Below are 19,232 nucleotides of genomic sequence, written 5' to 3' on the forward strand. Positions count from 1 at the left end.
ATTATTGTAGAGTGCTTATAGAAGGGGTGATTTCTCTCAATAAAGTAGAAGCTTGCTCTATCATTCACATTGAATCGGCTGCTTGCTTCCTCCGCCCGCCGCACTGGGCCAGACTCAAAGCAGGCTGCGGACATCTGGGTGCCAGCTTCTGGGTACTGGATTCCAGGGTGAAATCCAGACTCTTGGGGCTGGACATGAAGCTCCCTGTGCTGTGCAGAGGATCGTTAAGCACCTCAGGAGGATGGTTCACAAAGTCTGCTAAAAGAAAGGGGGATCTACTGAGCGTGAGCTGAGAACCAATGCTGAGCACTCAAGCCCGGAGTGTCAGTCCCAGAGCCTGTCACTGCCTTCGGAGAGCTTGAGCAGAGCTCAGCCCCTCTGACCGGCTCTGGCTGCCCCCAGCAGGACCAGCAGACAGGACACTGGAGACCCGCAATCAAACCTCTTCTTAGCCTGGGGATTTTGGGCTGATGTTCCTCACCTTCCCAGCAGAAGTGGAGACAGGTGTTAAGAGTCGGTGTCAGAAGCAGGGGTGGCAGAAGGAAACCTGGCTGCGGCTCGGGAGCTCCTGGGCTCAGCTGGTGGACACCTTGCTCCCAGGACGTGTGGGTTTTGGTCCTATTCCTGTAGAGAGACACTTCTTGTTGCACTCCCTGGGCTGAAAGACAGCTCAACCATTTCATCTAAACCCCAGGATCATGCAGGATCAGTATCCTACCCACAGAGCCATTCCCTACGGCAGGTCACACACCAGTGCCACCTCTGCACTTGTGGAGGATCCTGCCAGCCCTCAGGAAAACCCAAAGCTGCATCTTCTGGGGCTGAGCAGTACGAGCAAGACGAGCTCAGGTCTTGGGCTTGCTGCTCTGAACCCAGGTCACTGTGGTCCACCACAACTCAATTTGGGTGCCGGTGGCCTGGGAGCGAGGTTTTAGCTGCACACCCATGTTCAGAGCAATGGCTCCCTTTAACAGACACCTTTTCAAATGTGAAAAAAATATAAACTAAGTTAAGAAATGGTGTGGTGCAAATGCAGAGATCACTGGGTGAGAAGCTGTCAGACTTCAACCTGGTCCCATCCCGTCACTGCTGCAAGGCACCCGGAGCAGCGCAGGCACAGCCCAACAGGAGCTGGCCCATGGATGCAGCACCAGTAGGGATGGGGCTGCTGGGCCTTTCTAAAACCAGTCGGGTCTTACAGGGCACTGGAAATTACTCTAGTGAAGATGAAGGTCTAATTACAGAGCTTATATGTAAATTTGCTAGTTTTTTTCTCAGAAATATATATTACCTGGAAATGAGCACTCTAAGAAAGCCAGAGGCTGGTGTCACACCCTCTTCTGCACTGCAGCTCTGCATTATAGCGGCTATTTCAAAAGGTAGTAAAACCACCTGGAATAAAGCAGATTATATGTGCATCAAATTGCAACTAAGACAAATTATCACTGCAGCTGTTTTCTGACACAAGGAATTGTGCTTATTGCTGCATTCCTCCTAGGGTTCACCAGCTTCTGGTTTCAATTACTTTCCGCTTTCTTGAATATAAAAGGACTAGGCTGACCTCTTCCCTGCTGGATGTCTACGATGAAAGTTTTCATGAAGAGATCAGCAAAATACATCCATGATTTCTGGGGCCGAGGCTCGGAGCGTGTGTGCTGCAGGGAGCTGCAGGGAGCACACTGCACACATGCACAGTCTAGAGCAGGACGGGATCTTTTCAACAGGGGAAAACAGACCCCAAACCAAAATGAAGACCACAGACTCTGTGCCAATACCAGGCTGTGCCACACTGATCTCCCTGCAAAGCCCTTCTCTCCGATTTCTGGTTCTGATTCACGGACACAGGCTCTACAACTCAAACAGTTATACAGCAGGGATGTCTACTCCGGTGCCAGGGTGCAAGGGGATTTCTCCACAAAGCTTGCACAACCACTGCACATTTGACCAGAAACTGATCGAGTGTGGATATACATATTCATTGGATGACATAGCACAAATATCCATACGCATAAGTGAGGCTGGGTTAGTTCTAGAGCCTGGTGTCAGCAGTTTATGTTCTCGCCTTGCCCATTGACTCCTGGGGGGCATCTCTGGGCCTGTTGGAGGAAGGCTCACAGTCTTCCTCACCTTGTACTTTTCCACCGAGCATGTGCAGATCCTCTCAGCCAATTTCTTGAACAACAAGAGTGGTTCCAGCTGGTTTACCACCTCTGTCTTATCTAAAAGCACCACTATATCAGTTTCTACTGCCCATGCATGACTATCCAGCCACTACAAAGACTAAACTAGTTAGAACCCATCTGCTTTCCAAGGACACGTTTCTTATTTTTGCCAAACACAGTAATTCTTGCTAAGTTTCCACAGAAAACTGCTGTTTTGATGAACACAGTAGCCCTTGGTAAGCCTCCACAGAACAGTCAGGGTAGGCAAGATTATTAAGCAATATTCAGAAATCACTGTGAGTTGCTGTGAGTTGCTGTAAGTAAATAAGCTGCAAAGCAGGTGATCACTTCCCTGCATCACTGAGGTGAAGACCACAAGGGTGCTATCACAGCGAGCCGCATTGCCTTGCAAGGCTCTCTAGCCCTGGTGTGGCCAGGAAGTTTTTATTGCTGCCCTTCATTCACATAAGGGCACCCATGGCTCGATATACCCCCCCAATTAAAGGTGGATTTACTGGTCGGTGTCTGTCTAGTTTTGCATAAAGAACTTGAGGAGAACAAGGAGGTTCTCTAAGCTGTAGCTGAGTGAGTCCCCCGGAACGCTGAAGGAACCTACTGTATTAAAGTAGTAATACACAGCTTAAAACACAGAATGAGCTGGTTCTTGCAGAGACAGGTGTCACCAGTCCTGCCCAGGCCTCCCCAGCACAGATCCTCATACTCCCAGGAACACGTACAACTGATGCAGAGCTGCTACAAGTCAGAAGCTAGATACTCCATGAGCAGCATAGCTTGCTTTAAAACAAATCAGTTTCTGTTTGAACCAAAGCAAACCTTTTGAATTCTCTTCTGGGGGGGAAATGGTTACCTTTTTGCTTTTCTTTTTAGGCCACAAAACCTAAGAGCAATCCAGTAAAACTAACCTGCTTATCAGTTCACATCTAATAGCAAGGACTGTGGCCATTCCCCCCATAGCACGGCCCAGAATATCTGTTCCCTAAGTGCACCCTCGCTGCCCCAAGGCTGGGGAGCTCCTGAGCAGCCCCAGCACACACAGCCCCGGAGCCACAGCTCTGGCATCTTCCAGGATCAGGGACTGGAAAGCCTCGGCGGCAACTGGCAACCTCAGTGCATCATGGCAAGCTGTTCACAGCTCTGTTGGACTCCTCAGCAGTCTGCGTTTTGTTTGACCTGACTGAGGATACGTATACGAGTTTGCAGCTAGGTGGTAAAGAGCTCAACTCAGCGCTCAGCCGTCAGCTCCATCCTGTAGTTCACCAAAGAGCACGAGAGGGCCCCCCCCGCTTCATCCCACAGTCCTGGCCGTGGGCTGATGGGAGTGCAGCTTCCTAACGCAGGGTCAGTGCTTGGCCCACACAAGTCTGATGGAGTGAGAAAAGGCTCAGCAAATGGAGATACCTGCACACTGGAGAAAGGGAGGAAGAGCTACAGTATCGCAAACCACGCACAGCCCTGACCCAAGATCGAGACGAGGAAGACCTGCTTTCTTCCTCAAGCTGCTCATCGGTAACAAGCAGCAAAGATTAAGTGATTCCGGGTGGCTGCAGGAGGATGCTAAGTTTCAGCCAGCTTTCTGAAATGGCCAGGCATCTTTGCCTCTGCAGTTCAGTGCCACCAGCTGCCGTTTCCAAAGGCCTGCCACAACAACAGCCTCATGGTGCCACAGCCTGCAGTGCTGGCAAACAATGCTGCTCAGTCTGGCATTGCCAAAATGCAGCCAAGCAGGGCTGGCTGTGGCGTTTCTATCAGCACTAAGGCACCTGAACCTGGGGTGCTTCAGCAGCCTGTGTCTCCATCAGCTGAACCCCCACGTGAGCAGCACCACACTGCTCACCCCAGCAGAGGGGGGCAGGGAAAAACAATAGGGCCGAGAAGAACCCAGAGGGATGTAGGGTGTAGGGCAGCCACAGTGGAGGAGACACAAGTTGCATGGCCAGGTGTTTGCTCAGGTGTACCCCTCGGTCTTCCCTGCTCCCCACTGTTGCCCCCAAGTCTGTCCCTCCCTCGGCCTCACGCTGAAGGGAAATTGCTACATTTACTTTTAACGTTAGACATCAGTTGTGTTTTACTAGCTTTTACTTTTCATTTATAGTTTTTCCTAACTACCCTCTGTAGTCATTACCCGCTTGTAAGATGCTTTGAAACCTGTAACTCCTTGCCTAGGAAAGATAAGACAGACCTTGGACACTCTGAAAAACTCCCTGAGTACATCCCCAATCGCATAAACCTAAAAAACCAAGTGTCTAAGTTGAAGACGCCAGTGTCAAGATAAGTGACTGGAAGCTGGAACAAACAGGAGCTGAAGGACGCATGAAGTAACTCTACGACCAGATACGGACACAAGAAACCTGAAGTTCACCAAGGGACAGTGTGAGAAAGGCTGTGGGGACCCCTAAGGAGGGGAGAAGACCCTCACTCTATGGCTCTTCCCTGCCCTCTCTCAGTCATTGTAGCTTGCCCGGGTCAAGCTGGCTGGTTTGTGCTTTGGAGTGTCTTGGGAGTGCTCCTGAGGCCGTCTCTGTCTCAGAGAAGGTGCTGGTACAAACCTGTGCTGAGTGGAGCGTGGCCAGTGACTGCCCAGCCAGCAACACAGGAGCACCCCACAGCCAGCAAACTCCTTGTCAAGACTCATCAAGCCCTGGAAGCACAGGGGCCCAGCTGGCACCATCAGGAAGTCTTTGCTGAATATGAGTGGTCGGGGAAGACAACTGATGTCTGTGGATCTAGAGCCTACCAGGACACTGTACCTTGTTTCCAGACAGCAGAAATGTCTGTTTTCCCCACCTTGTGTGAGGTACTCCATCAGATGGGGAGTTTATTTGAAGGCAGCAGGTAAATCCAGTACTCCGGGAAATACCTGCACTGGAATTGTCCTGAGAGTCCCTCCAGGGCACAGCAGGCTGCTCTGGTTAGGGACAGTCATGAGCGATTAAAGACACTACCATCATTCAGACACACCACAGGACTGCAGGCACAGCCCTGTGTGAACACACACGCACGACCCAGGCAGTCCTCACCGCCCAAGCACAAGGCATGGCCTGGAGCAGGAGATCCACTCCAAAAGCCCCTGGCCCCATGCTGGGGCAAAGCTCAAGCCGAATACAAGTGAGGAGCAGAGCAGCTCCTGGTCAAAACAAGCTTCTTTGAAATGAACACTGAGGACAAGGCCCTGCCTGGGAGCCATGTCCTCTCTGCTGCACTCACCTGCTCTAGGCACAAGCAAGCTCGTCAGCTGCAGTGCATGTGGTTTCAGAGCTGGGGAGCAGATAAACTCTCATATCACAGGCCATTTGATCCAGGTCAATTCTCCTGAAGATCAAAACTGGATTTGGACTGAGCCCTTGTGGCTGTCATGGCAGGCACACGGAGTATTTTCACACTGGCAGTACACATGACAGTATGGAAAAATAAAACACGATTTGGATTTTGCCCTGATGACTGTGGACTGATGCCCAGTCTAGCGCCCACATCAGCCAAGATAAAGGCTTGCTTTCCTGACAGGTTTCTTTTTTAAGTGCAAAATAAAAAAATGTAACAAAGAGGGAAAAATCCCACAGAAACGTGTTTGGAGCACAATACTGGGCACATAAAAAAGAAGGTGACTGGGAACAGTCAGTGTTGATTTACTAACAGGTGAATCACATCTGACCATCCTGATTGTTTTCTATGATAAAATGACCAGATCCACGGGTGTGGGGAGAGCAGTGGATGCTGCTCAGCCTCAGCTCCCAAAACTGTCTGCCACAATATTCTTGCGTCCAAGCTAGGAGTTTATGGTCTGGATGGGTGGGCAACTAGATGGGTGAAGAACCTGGCTGGGCAGTAAGACTCAGAGGACAGTTGTTAGCGGGTCACATCCATGGGTCAGTCCTGGGAGTTTTCCTGTTTGACACCTTTATCAATGACCTGGCAGAGGCAACAACACACTCGCTTACGAAGTTTGAAGATGCCAGTGTAGGAAGGGGAGCAGCTGATACCCTCTAGGTCAGAGCTGCCATCCTGAGGGACCCAGACAGGCTGGAAGGATGGGCTGACAGGGACCTGAAGTTCAACAAGGACTAATGCAAAGTCCTGCAGCCAGTAAGGAAAATGCCCTTGCAAAAACACGTGCTGGGAGGTGACTGGCCAGGGAGCAGCCAGGAAGGAAGAATCTGAGGTCAAGACGGTCAGGGGTCTGGAGCCAGCCATCACACACAACATGGGCAGAGGCTGAGGGAAGAGGGCTTGTTCAGCCTGGGAAGGAGGCTGCAGAAGGAGCTAACAGCAGCCTTCCAATACCTATGAGGAGGTTATCAGGAAGGTGGAGTCAGGCTCTTCACCCTGCTGCACGGTGAAAGGAGTTAAAATGAGAAATCCAAGCTGGAGAGAAAGAAGAAGATTTGCTCTAGCGGAAAACATGTTTTCACCCATTTAAAGAGGTTGTGCAGCCTCCATCCTTAGAGGTTTTCAAGCCTTAGCTGTTTAAAACCTTGAGCAACCCAGTCTGCCCCTGCTCTGAGCAGCAAGTTGGAGGACACACCTCCAAAGTTCCTTCCCATCTGAGTTATTCCATGATCTGGGCTGCATACGCAACACCAGGCTTTGCACACATTTAAAGCCGCGATCTCTGCACCTCTTCAGTCCCTGGCTCTGCCCATGCTGGTGGCGAGAACATTCCTAAAGCAGCCAGCTTCACCCAGGTGGCTTAAGAATGACTTACTAGTTCAGCTCCTCCATGGGCTACTCACACAGCACACGCTGTGCTGCCTTCCTTGGGTAAACCAACAGAGCTGTTCCTCATTCCTCAAGACACTCTGTCACTAGTCCCCAGCCGGGGATGGCATCAGCTCTGCAGTCGGTATTAGAGGTGCCAGCCACTCTGAAGAGATGCTACTTTCTGCCTGGTATTTTACAGGACAAGTAGGCTGGAGCTGGGTGTGGTGGGGGCTCACACAGCAGTGCTGTGGATTGGGCTCTGTGTATCGTCCATCTGCCCACAGGCTATCCAAGAGTCCCCGTTTGCCCGAGGTAACAGAAGTTCACCCTCACGGCACCAGACTCCACAAATTTCCCAAGTGAAACCCGTAGCCCAGTAAAGTTTCCACAGGGGAGACCCACTTAGGGAGCCAGGCACTCCTCGGCCCCGGCCCAGTGCTCAGCACAGCCACGGGCATGGAGCCCTGTAATAAAACTCCCCCGCCAGACCTGAGCTCCCTCTTTGTGGGCTGGGCACTGCACACTGGGCTACAGGGGGTTTGGGTACAAGGAGTACAGGCGGAGTTTGCTCTACTGACAAAGGGTCTCCAAGCCCTACCCCAGCGTATTCCCTTTCCCCCACTACATATCCACCTCCTGAACAGCTCTGCCTCCTCCTGGTGAGCATTCAGCACAGCCCTTGTTCCTCCTAAACATGCAGGGATCAGAGCTGTGCTCCTTGCTGTCACCAAGGCAGGGTGGTGAAAGCCTAAACAACAGGGGTTTTTTTTAAGAAAACGAACAAAACGATACAATCCATTAAAAAAACCCCTCACTTCCAAAGAAAGTTTCCCTCCTGGAAAAGGCCAATGGAAAAGAGATGAGTAGGATCAATTTGGAGGCAGAAAAGCAGGACATCAGCTGCTCCCACTACTCAGAGGCAAGACACATGCTTGAATACTGTGACACGGTCCCCGGGCTGGTCCCTCCATCCAGTATCTTTCTGTGCCCTTCCCAGAGGCCCCCCATTCAGCCACAAGCTTCCTGTATCAGTGGCTCTGCCTTTCAGGACACAGAAAAACAAGTTAAAGGACATGACGCTTACGACAAAACATCTGGGAGAAGACAGAAATCTTACATTTGTCTCTGCAGCAGGAGTCAGCTGCAAATTTGCTTTAGGGAAATAAATGCAGATTGGGTGATCCTTGACAGGCTGCAGCCCACACGCTTTGTACTGAGTTTGCAAAGCCCTGGGACAGAGATTTGGCAGGCTTGCCTCATCCAAATTTCTACCGACTTCTACTTTGTTTTAACTCGGCTTAACTGTAATACCAGTATTTTCTTCTAAGCAGGTGGTTCTGGCTAATTTGGTGTATTTTTACTTACGATTACTTCATACAAGCCTAGTTTTACACAGACTGTACTCTGTGCAGAGTAAGGGATTTGTCACTAACATACTGATGCAATATAAAGAAATACAAGCCTGATGTGACAGCAGAAACCTTGACAAGCACAAACAAAGGAGGCTGTGTAGAGAAGTAAAGCCACAGGATGACGAGACAGGGCAGAGACTTGGCCCTGGAGACTCCACAGCTACAAACAACTCCTGGATAGTCAAATAAAGAAATACAGATCTGAAGGTGTCACCTATGAAAACCAGTTTTGTCCAGAGACCGATGTATGTTAAAAGGTATGAGGGATGAAATGTGGAGTCAGACAATGGAAAAAAGGGGGCATCTGTGGTATGACTGACTTCATTAGAGCCAGTTTTTGTTGCCCAGACACGAGAGGTGAGTAGTAGGTGTTTAACAGCAGTTTACTGTTCTCCAGGAATCCCTCACGAACAGGAGTCGATTTTTCACTATTTCTTTCCTGCTGCCAGTAACAACTGACCAGAACCTACTGAAGATCACTGTGGCAAGGAACCCATCTGCCTAGGCCCTCTCATGACATTTTTGCACAAGCACCTCCTTTACATCAGTTAAACCCCCTCCCTTTAAACCACCTCCTGCCGCAGAGTGTGTACATGCCCCTGTAGAAGGCATACAGAAGCACAGAGCTTCCATTGCATGCAAAACACCACCAGCACAGTGATTCAGGGGAAGACTCAAGGAAACTGCCATGCTTTTTGCACATGCTCCCCTGTGAAAAAGGGAAGGGCAGCAAGAGACCCCACACACAAAGGGAGGCCTCAGTCCCGGGAGGATGCGCGCTGGCGCAGCACAATATGCAACGCTGCATTCTGTGACTGCTGCTGACACAGACCCTACCCAGGCCAGAACAGACAAGCCCCCAGGCCAAGCCCTCTTCCTTGCAGAGGCTACTGCAGACACCAATTTCGAACCTCTCCTCTGCTCAGTGGTCACTTAAGTAAAATGGGGTTTAAAGAAATACACTCTCCCTTAGGCCCATGATAAACCTGCTGCATTTTCAGCTTTGAAATACCAGCTCCTTCCCATTCCTCTTGGAAGACAGGAAATGGCTGAAAAACGTGTATTACGTCTTCTCAGTCCTGAAAGATTCAAATTACAGTATTAAAATTAAGCTTTTCTCCACAGGGTATCTTAAGCTCTTGGAAGTAACCAAGGGGAGCACAAATAGACTTCAAAGAGGCAAGTATCCTCACAGATCAGCCGCTCCATTTCTTAGTCACATTCCCACCAGGTCTTCTACACCAGGATTTGCAAGAAATACAGAACAGGGAGGAACAGACTCTCTAATACAGAAGAAGCAGCGAGACAGTCAGCACAACTCCCCCACAACCCCGCCCCCTAGGAAAAAATATTCAGATTATTTCTGGCTTTTTCAAAAAGGAAAAAAAGTATTTCCCCAATGCAAGTAAGGTAAAGAAGAACTTGGGGACTTACAGCACAAGAGATGGCTTTAGAAAAAGCTGGACGGGACTGCACTTCTAAACACTGTCCCCACTAGCAGTTCTCACTGCTCATTTCTGTTCATTACCAGTTAACATGCATTTGTCCACTACAGACTGACCCTAGCGAATGGCCAGAGTGTTGGGACGCTGACACTGATACAGAGGTGGTATTTCCATGTGGCTTATATCACAGGACTGGATAAATGTAATTTACCACCTTCTCTGTCCTAAGGCACTCTATTGCACAAGTCACCCTCAAACAACTGCATCAGAAGTTCCAAAAGAGGTGATGTCCTGGTTGGAACTCAGCCGGCAGCCAGACACCACGCAGCCTGTCCCTCGCCCAGGAAAACAGGGGAGGGACAAAAAGGAAAAACTTGTAGGTTGAAATAAAAACAGTTTAGTGATGGCAGCAAAACAGTAACAGGCAGTACCAACAGGTAATGCACAGTGTGATCGCTCACCCCCCACCAACCAACACCCAGCCCGACCTCGGCAGCGATCCCGACAAAAGGACGATACACCCCCCCCACCACCCCCAACCAGAACCCGTCTCCTTCTGATCCCAAGAATAACGTCACAGCAGATGGACTACTCCAACAGCCAACCCGAGCCCAGCACTCTGGCTGTGCCCCCTCCCAGCTCAAGAAAATTAACTCCATCCCAGCCAAAACCAGGCCACCTGGTAGAGGTCACGATGAGAAAAGGGCACACACACTGATCTGGAGCAGGGAGGCTCAGAGAGTCCTGGCAAGATAAGTTTCCTAGAAACACTGAAATGCTGGTTGCAAAGGGGGCTCCAAAGGTTTCCAGTCCAGCTTCCCACAGGACTATCACCGGCAGGTCAAGCCATGGCCTGTCTTGTGGCAAAAAACTGGTGCACAGCCACCCAAAGAAATGCAGAGCTAACAGGTGCCAAAAGTCAGCTCTGTAAAGAAATAAATTACCTCCAGGATTGTGGGGAAGAATAACAAGAAAGGAAAGGCTCTTTAGAAACAGTGCTGACACTTGCAACCACTCCATGAAAATAAAACCGGTATTGCCAGGGTGCCAGTTATCACAGACACCAATATTATTGATAACACCTTGGATCTGACACAGCCTCGAACAGAGGACTTAAAGCATGAAATTTCCTTTCAAAGCCACTCCTATTGCCTACTGCAATCAAGCCAGCCAGCACAACGAGGAAAAAAAAACCACCTGACTTCCTTTTCAGCTCCTGAGTTTAATTCTACTCCGACACTTTTTAGAATCCCCACTGTAAACTGGTACTGTCTTCCTTCAAAGAGCTTTATCAGAAGAGTGCAGTCTTAGACATACTCACAGTAACCTTCCTGATATGCCCCGGAGGTCACCGTAGCAGTGCAGGGCAGCTGATGGGGACCTACGCACTGCTTCATCGTAACCGCTCTGAAGCAGGTTAAGTTTACTGTTTTTCAGGATTTGGGAAATAAGGAAGTTTCCCACAGACATTGCACCGTCCCTCAGACAGGAACATTCTCTTCCAACCCCCACACTCAGAAGAACACCAGTGCAGGAACACTTGCATTTAGTCTGAAACACTCCGGGACTTGCACCAAGAGCTTTTCTGTTTTGTCTCCTGTGGGCCATTCTCTGGGGTTCAGCCACCTTAAAAATGCACATTCAGCTTGTGGTTTGCACTACTCTACACACACACTGCTTTTTAGAAAGAGAGAGAGCAGGAAGATGAAGCTTGACCAGTATACAAAGTTCTGATGATATACTGGTCAATCCTAACTAAGGAAAAAGAAAAATATATATTGCTTATACAAAGCAATCTTTGTTTTCAAATGCTGCACTGCATAGAATTTATCCGACAGCCCTATGCATGGCCACAGACCCCCTTTATCCACTCCACTTCACTACTCACCATAGCACAACCAGGCCCAACTACGCATGAAATTATTTAGACCGGAAGAAAAATCTATTTGCAATCCATTATTCACTTCCTTATTAAGTTAACAGAATTCACCTGGAAAAATCACCAAGAAAAACAGCATTTCATTTCCGTATTCAAATGAGGAAGAGATCAGGCACACTACAGGGCTGGTCCTATGTGTGGAAGCTGCTGACACTTTCAGTGCTCTCCACCTTCTCAGACTTGATGAAGAAGTCCTCTTAAGGCTCTCCTGCTTATAATGTTGTAACTGCCCCTCCCAGAAGGCAAAACAGTGCAGACAAAAAAAAGAAGGCAGAGGTCCTCTGAGAATGCCATGGTCCACATGACTTTTCATCAAGTAATCCTCCTCCTGCAGTGACTGTCCTTCGCTGATGTCTTGCCAAGAGACACCAATTAATTTTACCAGTGATACACACGTTCTTCTCAAATGAAAAGCGTTTTTTGCTGCCAACAATGTTTCTGAGAAGTCCCGAATTTCATTCTGTAGCCTACCCACTGCTGCACATAATATCCATCAGGAAGGCTCTACAGAGATTCTTGATAATGGTATTTTGCAGAAGTATGGTTGCCTTTCTCATCTGGAAGAAAGGAAGCATGTGGTGACAGGATGTTACACTTTATGCTTCTGCTTTAACCCAACGCCCAATTACAGCCAAACCCGCAGGTGATGTTCACATCAATCTTTGAAGAATTTGTGTTTTAGGATCTGTACTTTCTCATGTGTGCAGCAACAGAAGCAGAAATCTCAAGCGCTCCTCTTATTCTGGCCGTAATAGTCCACAAAGTCACCATCTGGCCCCAGGAGGTACATTATTATTGTGTGATCCACCTGCAAGAAAGCACATTGTGGCTTGATAAAGGAGATCACAGAATCACAGAATATCAGGCTGAGAGGGACCTCAGGATCATCTAGTCCAACCTTTCCTGGCAAAAGCCCAGTCTAGACAAGATGGCCCAGCACCCCATCCAACCAAATCTAAGTGTCCAACGTTAGGGAACCCATCACTTCCCTGGGGAGATTATTCCAACAGCTGATTGTTCGCTTTGTGAAAAATTTTCCTCGGGTCCACTTGGAATCTCCCCAGGAGTAACTTCTACCCATTATCCCTCAGCTTTTCCATGTCACCCTTTGTAAAATGGGAGTGTCCATCTTCTTTGTAGCCACCCTTTAAATACTGCAACATCCTGCTCATCTCTAGTCAGCAGCACAGTGTCCCACTCAGCCTTTGGTTCAGCTGTCTGACAAGACTTCTCACCAAGCAGCTAAAGCAAGATAAGGAAAACCTCAGCATCACCTCAGCGATCTCTCCCTGTTTTACTCAGGAAAATAAACAGAGAAAACGAACTGCATACTCAGAATGTGAGAAGGAATACTTTAATCAGACAAGTCTTCCCTAAGCTGCAGGCACCCTTCCTGCAGCACACACAAGGCTGGGGCAAACTTGCAGGCTCGTAGTCTTTCCCCCTCACTTTTCCCAATTCCCCTCTACTTCTCATGATGCTCCATGGCCCCCACAAGGTCTTCAAGCTCCTGCTGCTAAAATGATGTAAATCCAATATAAAAAGAGGTAATTCATTAAATCGAGTTCACTGTCAGTGCAAACAATGGGACCGAGAGCATCACTGGGATACCGGAGTTGCACATCGAGGACCTGGTGCAGAGGGAATTACACGTGCTGGGAAGGGGCTCCCTCTACTGTCTGAACTGAAAGAACCTTAAAAAAGGTTCAAAGTCATGATTAACTCCACTGTAAATTTATTTAAAATGCCACTGCAAGTACTGTCTGCATCTAACTGTGACAACATCTTTATGAGCAAAGAGACAGAGTACTGAAAATGGAGGCCATGAATCTGTGATCGCTCAAGTGCCTACATCGTCTCACTGCCACTGGAGAAAAAGAACCGAAATGTACTTATGCACTGAGAGTACAACTGTGTTTGAAGTTAAAAAAAAAAGAAATCACATAAACATTTCCACAAGCTAAAAGGATGCATACAATTAATGGCACTTCTGCCACTGAAATAATGCTTCTCAAAATGTTATTGAAGCAGGTTTAACCCAAATATTTTACTCTAGTTTCCAACCTAGATGATTCTACGATTTTCAAGATAAGATCACAAAATCAAGTTGTAAGAGACATTTTAAGGAAGCTGAATCACAATTTAGAGCCTTCAACTGGAAACTATAAAAAAAAAAAAAAATGCTCTGAGCAGGCTACCTGATTAACTCCCCAGCCCACGGAAGATTAGATACAGTCAGGATGGAGTGCAGTTTGTGCAATGCAGAAGACCACTGTTTCTCAAGGTGTGTCTGAAGCCTGCACTGTTCCCACTGTATAAGATCCCCATTTGAGTGTCAATGCAATCGTGTAAACCACAGAATAAAACAAGTAAATTGGATATCCTGGTGTTGAGAAATATAAAATTGAGATTATTGAATAGGAACTAGTAACATTCAAGTATTACTTGAAAAATTCAGATGTTTAGAAATTATAATTTCCAAATGGTCATCTCAGTGCTCTTTTGAAATCAAAACAAGCAGTGAAGTTTAATGCTGTAGTGGACCTCTTCCTCTTCCCCACCTCCTACTGACAGAGCAGTAATTACCTGGGTAAGTCTCAGGCAGGCACAAACCCAGGCTCAAGCTCTCCCTCCCAGGTCTGTTGCTGGTATCCTCTTTCCATCTTGTTTCAGACATCTGTGTCCTCTGGCCTTCCTGCCTCGAACACAGAGCTCACAGCCTCTCGAAACCAAGAGCCTACGACAAATCCTGAGAGGTGCAAGTATACTCTTCCTCCTTGGTACCACGGCTGGGGCTCCCAGGCTGCTCTCCTGCTCCCAATTCCCTGGCCTGTCTTCCCTGCTGCCCTTCCCTTCTCAGACTCACAACCCTAGCACAGACCAGCAGTATTCTCCCTGGATCCTGAACCCCTTCTCCTACTTCCTTACACCTCTAGTCACATTCTGCAGTTCGGTTTCTCTCCCCAGCCTCCCTTGAAGCTGCCGTCATCTACAGAGTTATTTTCCATGGCTGAGCCCCTGTACTTTCCCTTCATGGCCATGCAGAACCCACATGTGGTTTGCCAGAATCCAGGCGTGGTTTACTCCCTCAGGAGCAGCACTCCTTCAGCTTTTCCAGCCTCCTTCCATCATCTCTCATCAACTTCAGTTCACTGACACAGTGTCAGATTCTACTGATGTTTTTCCCCGCTCCTGAGCGGGTATCCTTTGCCAATCCTGTTCCTGTAACACAGTCTTGCATTTCCACCAGCTCCCTTTTAGAAATCTGATTTTAAGTAGTACTTTTAGATTGATTTCAGATTGATGCTAGATGGATTTAAACTGGTGTTGAATTTCTCCAGCAAGCTTCTCTCCTCCACTCAAATACAGTATCTTAGACACAGACTTCTGTAGCTACTGACTTGCCGCTTTAAGCCAAAACAGGTTCTTGGTCTCTCAATTCATACCCCTTTCAGTAATGTAGAGCAATGCATATCACCAGTGCGATTCCACCTTCTCTTTACCGAGATCATCTGCTGCTGCTCTCGCTCTTTCTACGCACCGCTTTTTTGTTCCACGTGCATAACTTATTCGCTGCAGTCAGGTGTTTTTCAAAACAGATTAATAACAGACAATACTGGACTAGACCAAAACGGATCTTCCTCAGCATCCTACCTCAAACAGTGGCCAGAAACGGTTGCTTTAAAGAGGAGTATAAAACCAAAATATCCTATCTTCCTCTGTTCCCAGTTTCCAAACACTTTTAGCCCACAGGCTTCCCGAACTAGGCAAAGATCTCTGTGCATTTTGTAATCCTCAACACACTGCTTTTTCCAAAGACTAACAGGTGTCCCTGTGGACTCCCACAAACTTCTGTCATGGGCATCCATAGGAGGGATGCCACTTCTCACATGGCCACTGCAACAAGAACCATCATCACCTGTTCACTTTTGAACCTGTTTTTAGTCTTCCCTGATGCACTTAGTTCTTGTAATGAAGAAAAAAACCAAAAGATCAGACAACACGTATCCTCACTTGCTGTATCACTTGTACCTCCTTTACTCTTCCAGTCTGCTCAGGATGTGGCAAGTCAGAAAGGCCTTGGCAGCAGCTCTGAGCCCTATAACCAGTCCTATTCACTGCCAGAGGATAAGATTCTGACTGCCCAGTTTAGCCTCACTTAAACCTCCGTTTCCCCTTTCACGCTATTACTCCACATATTTTATGCTAACAATTTAGCATTAACATCCCTTCTCTTCGAGGTCATTTGACACAGGAGGAAGATCTCCACGGTATCTGCAGGCAGGCTTTGCATCACCCAAGTCTCTTGCCAAGATGACCCCGCTCCTTGGTAGGTTTGGCAGGGAAGGAATCGTGACCTGATTTGCCTCTCATTTCTCTCTCTTCCTATTGCCTTAATTTCCCAGTTCTGTTTTTACTTTGGAGCACAGAGGAAAAACAGATGGACAAAAACAGTACATGACAGAAAAAAGTTCAAACTACTGCCAGGCTTGCTAGCTCGTATGCTATTCTGTAGGCAGGCCTGGGATTCCACATTTTTAAAACAGGTTTCAGTGAGGTTCTAAGCTTGTAAGAAGGCATCTCGATCCCGACTGAGACCTCTAAAACAGAGCTCAACACATCAGTGCAACAGGGTTCTATCATGCAAGACTTCAGCACAGACTGCAACAGCTGTCTTCTGACTTTAACATCTAGACGTTGCTCTTATCCAAAGTCCTTCATTAGGCAAAGGCTCTACATTTACTTACTATGTAATCACTGTCTTCATCTTTGGGACCTTCACTGTAATACGCACGGTAAGCTTTGGCCACTTGGTCAATCTGTGCCTTGGTACCAGTCAATCCAATCAGCTTTGGAGAAAATTCTAGATAGAAAGAAGAGATGTACACGTTTTAGTGAAAAGAATCCCATCAAGAGCCTCCTTTTCAGTGCTCTGTATTACATGCTATAAGACATCAAGGAAGAAAAGAGTAATACCTTTAACATATCTGGCAATGGCTTCTTCATTGTCCCTCTCAGGATCAAGGGTGATGAAGGGTGGGGTCAGGTTAGGCAAAGATGGAATTCTATCTGTGACAGTAACAATTATTGTTTTTCTTAGAGAACTAAAAATCGTTCGTCACCTCCCTTTAAACAAGCTCACAGCCAAACTATCATAACATCAATCCAAGTCCACCCTAAGGCCATTTTGTGCATCTTAATTTATGTGATTTGTGAATGAAGCAAATGCTGTGAAAGCCACCGGTCTGTGCTTGGGCTGGCTGCAGCTACACTTCCAGCCTCTCAGCTGGAGACCCTGCCCTGCTTCGGAGATGACAAATGGGCTCTGATGCAGAAAATACATGATGCATTTATCATTTCAAGACAACGAACGTACCCTTGTGATGGTGGAGTGGGAGGGTGAAGACACAGTTCAGGCTCTTCCCCTCACGTTCCAGCCACAGCTTTCACTCTATGTTCTTCCTATTAGCCCACCCTCCCACCTCCCTCGTTACTATTACCCCTGCTCTGTAACTCTTCAGGGCCTGCAGGCTGAGAAAACCACCTCTATCACACAGCCTTCCCCCAGCCTCTGTTCCACAGCACACTCTCAGAAGGGACTCTTGCAGAGAGTTGTTCTCAACATGAATAAAAGAAAGAAAAAAACCTTAACACACCCCACAACCACTTCTTGGCAAAACTCCAATGCAGTGGCACCGTTCCCTGTAACCTGTCACCATCACGTTTTATTACAAGGCCCCTGTTGCAGAAAGATCAGTACTGTCGTTCTCTACATGCCAGATCCTAGTGACGGGCAGATGGACGGATGTCAGTGTCACCTACCAATTAATTCAACTACTGAGCACCAGGCAAGCTTTTTTTTTAAAAAAACCCATCAGTTATTATTGTTTGAGGTATTTTACCACAACAAACCTGAAGCTCCCATAAAAAGCACCACTATTCCAACCAAATTCCCATACCAATTTCATCTACCACTTCAATCATCTTCTCCAGGTCATCAGGACAGATGTCAGGGCAGTGTGGGAAGCCAAAGTAGATCAGCACCCACTGGCCGATGTAGTCCTTGCTGGTCTTGGGCTGTCCCTCATGGTTAATGAGTGAGAAGGGACCTCCTGGAAGTGGTTTCCCAATGCCTCGGTTCCGTTCCTTCTCCAGGTCTACAAAAAACCAAGAGGGGATCAAACACATCCATGCCACAACCCACGCTGCTTCCAAAGAGAAGCTTCTGAAGCAGCTGAGATTCAGGAAACCTCTCCAAGTCACAGCCCGGGATGCTGAAATGTCAAGATCTACCAACACCCGTTGTGCAGAAGCTCCATGTGGACAAGACTTGCAAAAAGCACTCCATTTTAGTCAAAACTGTACGCATCACTAAACTCCTTTGAAACATAATAATCTCGTTCACTATCATCTGATAGTATTTTTATTTTTTTAGAAAAAAAGACAACAAGGAGAAAGCCAGGTACCTGGCTTGGTATGAAACAGAAGACTAATCATCCTTTGCAAACCGACCATATCGCAGAAGCTGTAGCAGTTCTGATTGGAAACACTAAAAACATGAAAATGAAACCCATGGGCAGCTCCTGCAGGAGAGTAAAATGGGCACACACAGTACCCTGAGTGAAACCAGCAGAAAGCCCCCGTGTGCTGCATCGACTGGCTGCAGCGTGCGTGACAAAAACCCAACCACTCCAACCGCGAACGTGCCTTTAAAAATTTGAGAACGCTCAACCTTGAAGGTTTTTTTGACTTTCTGAAAATTTTCTGTGGCACATCTATACACGTAGGCACAGAGCAGCACTGTGTAAAGCACACCGTGATGCAGTGGGGTGCCCGAGTAGATAAAAGACATCCGAACGCACAAAGTACATCATCTGAATGCAAACTACAACCCTGCGGAGGCTTCTCCCGCCTGGCCGCACGCCGGCAGCCCAGGCCGGGCCCCGCCGCGGCAGCGCGGCCTCCCCGCGGCGGGCCGGGTCCAGTCCCTCCCCGCCGCACTCACCCTCCTCCTTCCGCCGTTTCACCTTCTTCGTGGCGGCCAGCAGCCCCCCGCACAGCACGACGGTGGCCGCCAACGACCGCCACGACACCAGCAGCCGCGGAGAAGCTGTTCAGTGACTGAAAGGGGGGGACGGCGCGGCCCGTCGCGCCCGGCTCCGCCGCCGAGGAAGGACGCGGCTCGCTCCCTCCCTCCCTCCTTCACTCACCCTCCTCTGCCCGCCCGGCCTGGGGCCGCTTCCCGGCGGCAGACGGGACAGCGGGCGGCTGCCGGGCGCGGGCGGCGCGGCCCGGCCCCTCGGCGCGGCCGCCGGCAGCCGCCAGCACAGCCCCGGCCGCCCGCAGCGAAGCGCCGCCGCCGCCATCTTGTGTCCCCCGCGCTTCCCCCTCAGCGAGGGGCGGCCTCCCCAGTGCCGAGCCCAGGGCTCAGATCCCTTCCCTGGCCCCGCTGGCCCCGCCGGTGCTGACACAAGCCAGGATGCCATCGGCCTTCTTGGCCCCCTGGGCACGCTGCTGGCTCATTATCACCCCCCAGGTCCCTCTCTGACCGGCAGCT

The 19,232-nt window shown here is 48.8% G+C and overlaps 1 protein-coding gene across 1 annotated transcript; it reads right to left on the reverse strand.

Moving 5' to 3' along the window:
* Positions 1–11,670: 11,670 nt before the first annotated feature.
* On the reverse strand, positions 11,671–19,041 carry LOC141966221 (protein SCO1 homolog, mitochondrial-like). The gene is given in 7 exon segments (XM_074918653.1): positions 11,671–12,400; positions 12,402–12,482; positions 16,423–16,538; positions 16,652–16,744; positions 17,635–17,832; positions 18,681–18,785; positions 18,882–19,041. Coding segments are annotated over 7 exon segments (801 nt in total). The 3' UTR covers positions 11,671–12,352.
* Positions 19,042–19,232: the final 191 nt, after the last annotated feature.

The sequence above is a fragment of the Athene noctua genome, chromosome 14 (genome assembly GCF_965140245.1).
Source record: "Athene noctua chromosome 14, bAthNoc1.hap1.1, whole genome shotgun sequence".
NCBI classification, from domain to species: Eukaryota; Metazoa; Chordata; class Aves; order Strigiformes; family Strigidae; genus Athene; species Athene noctua.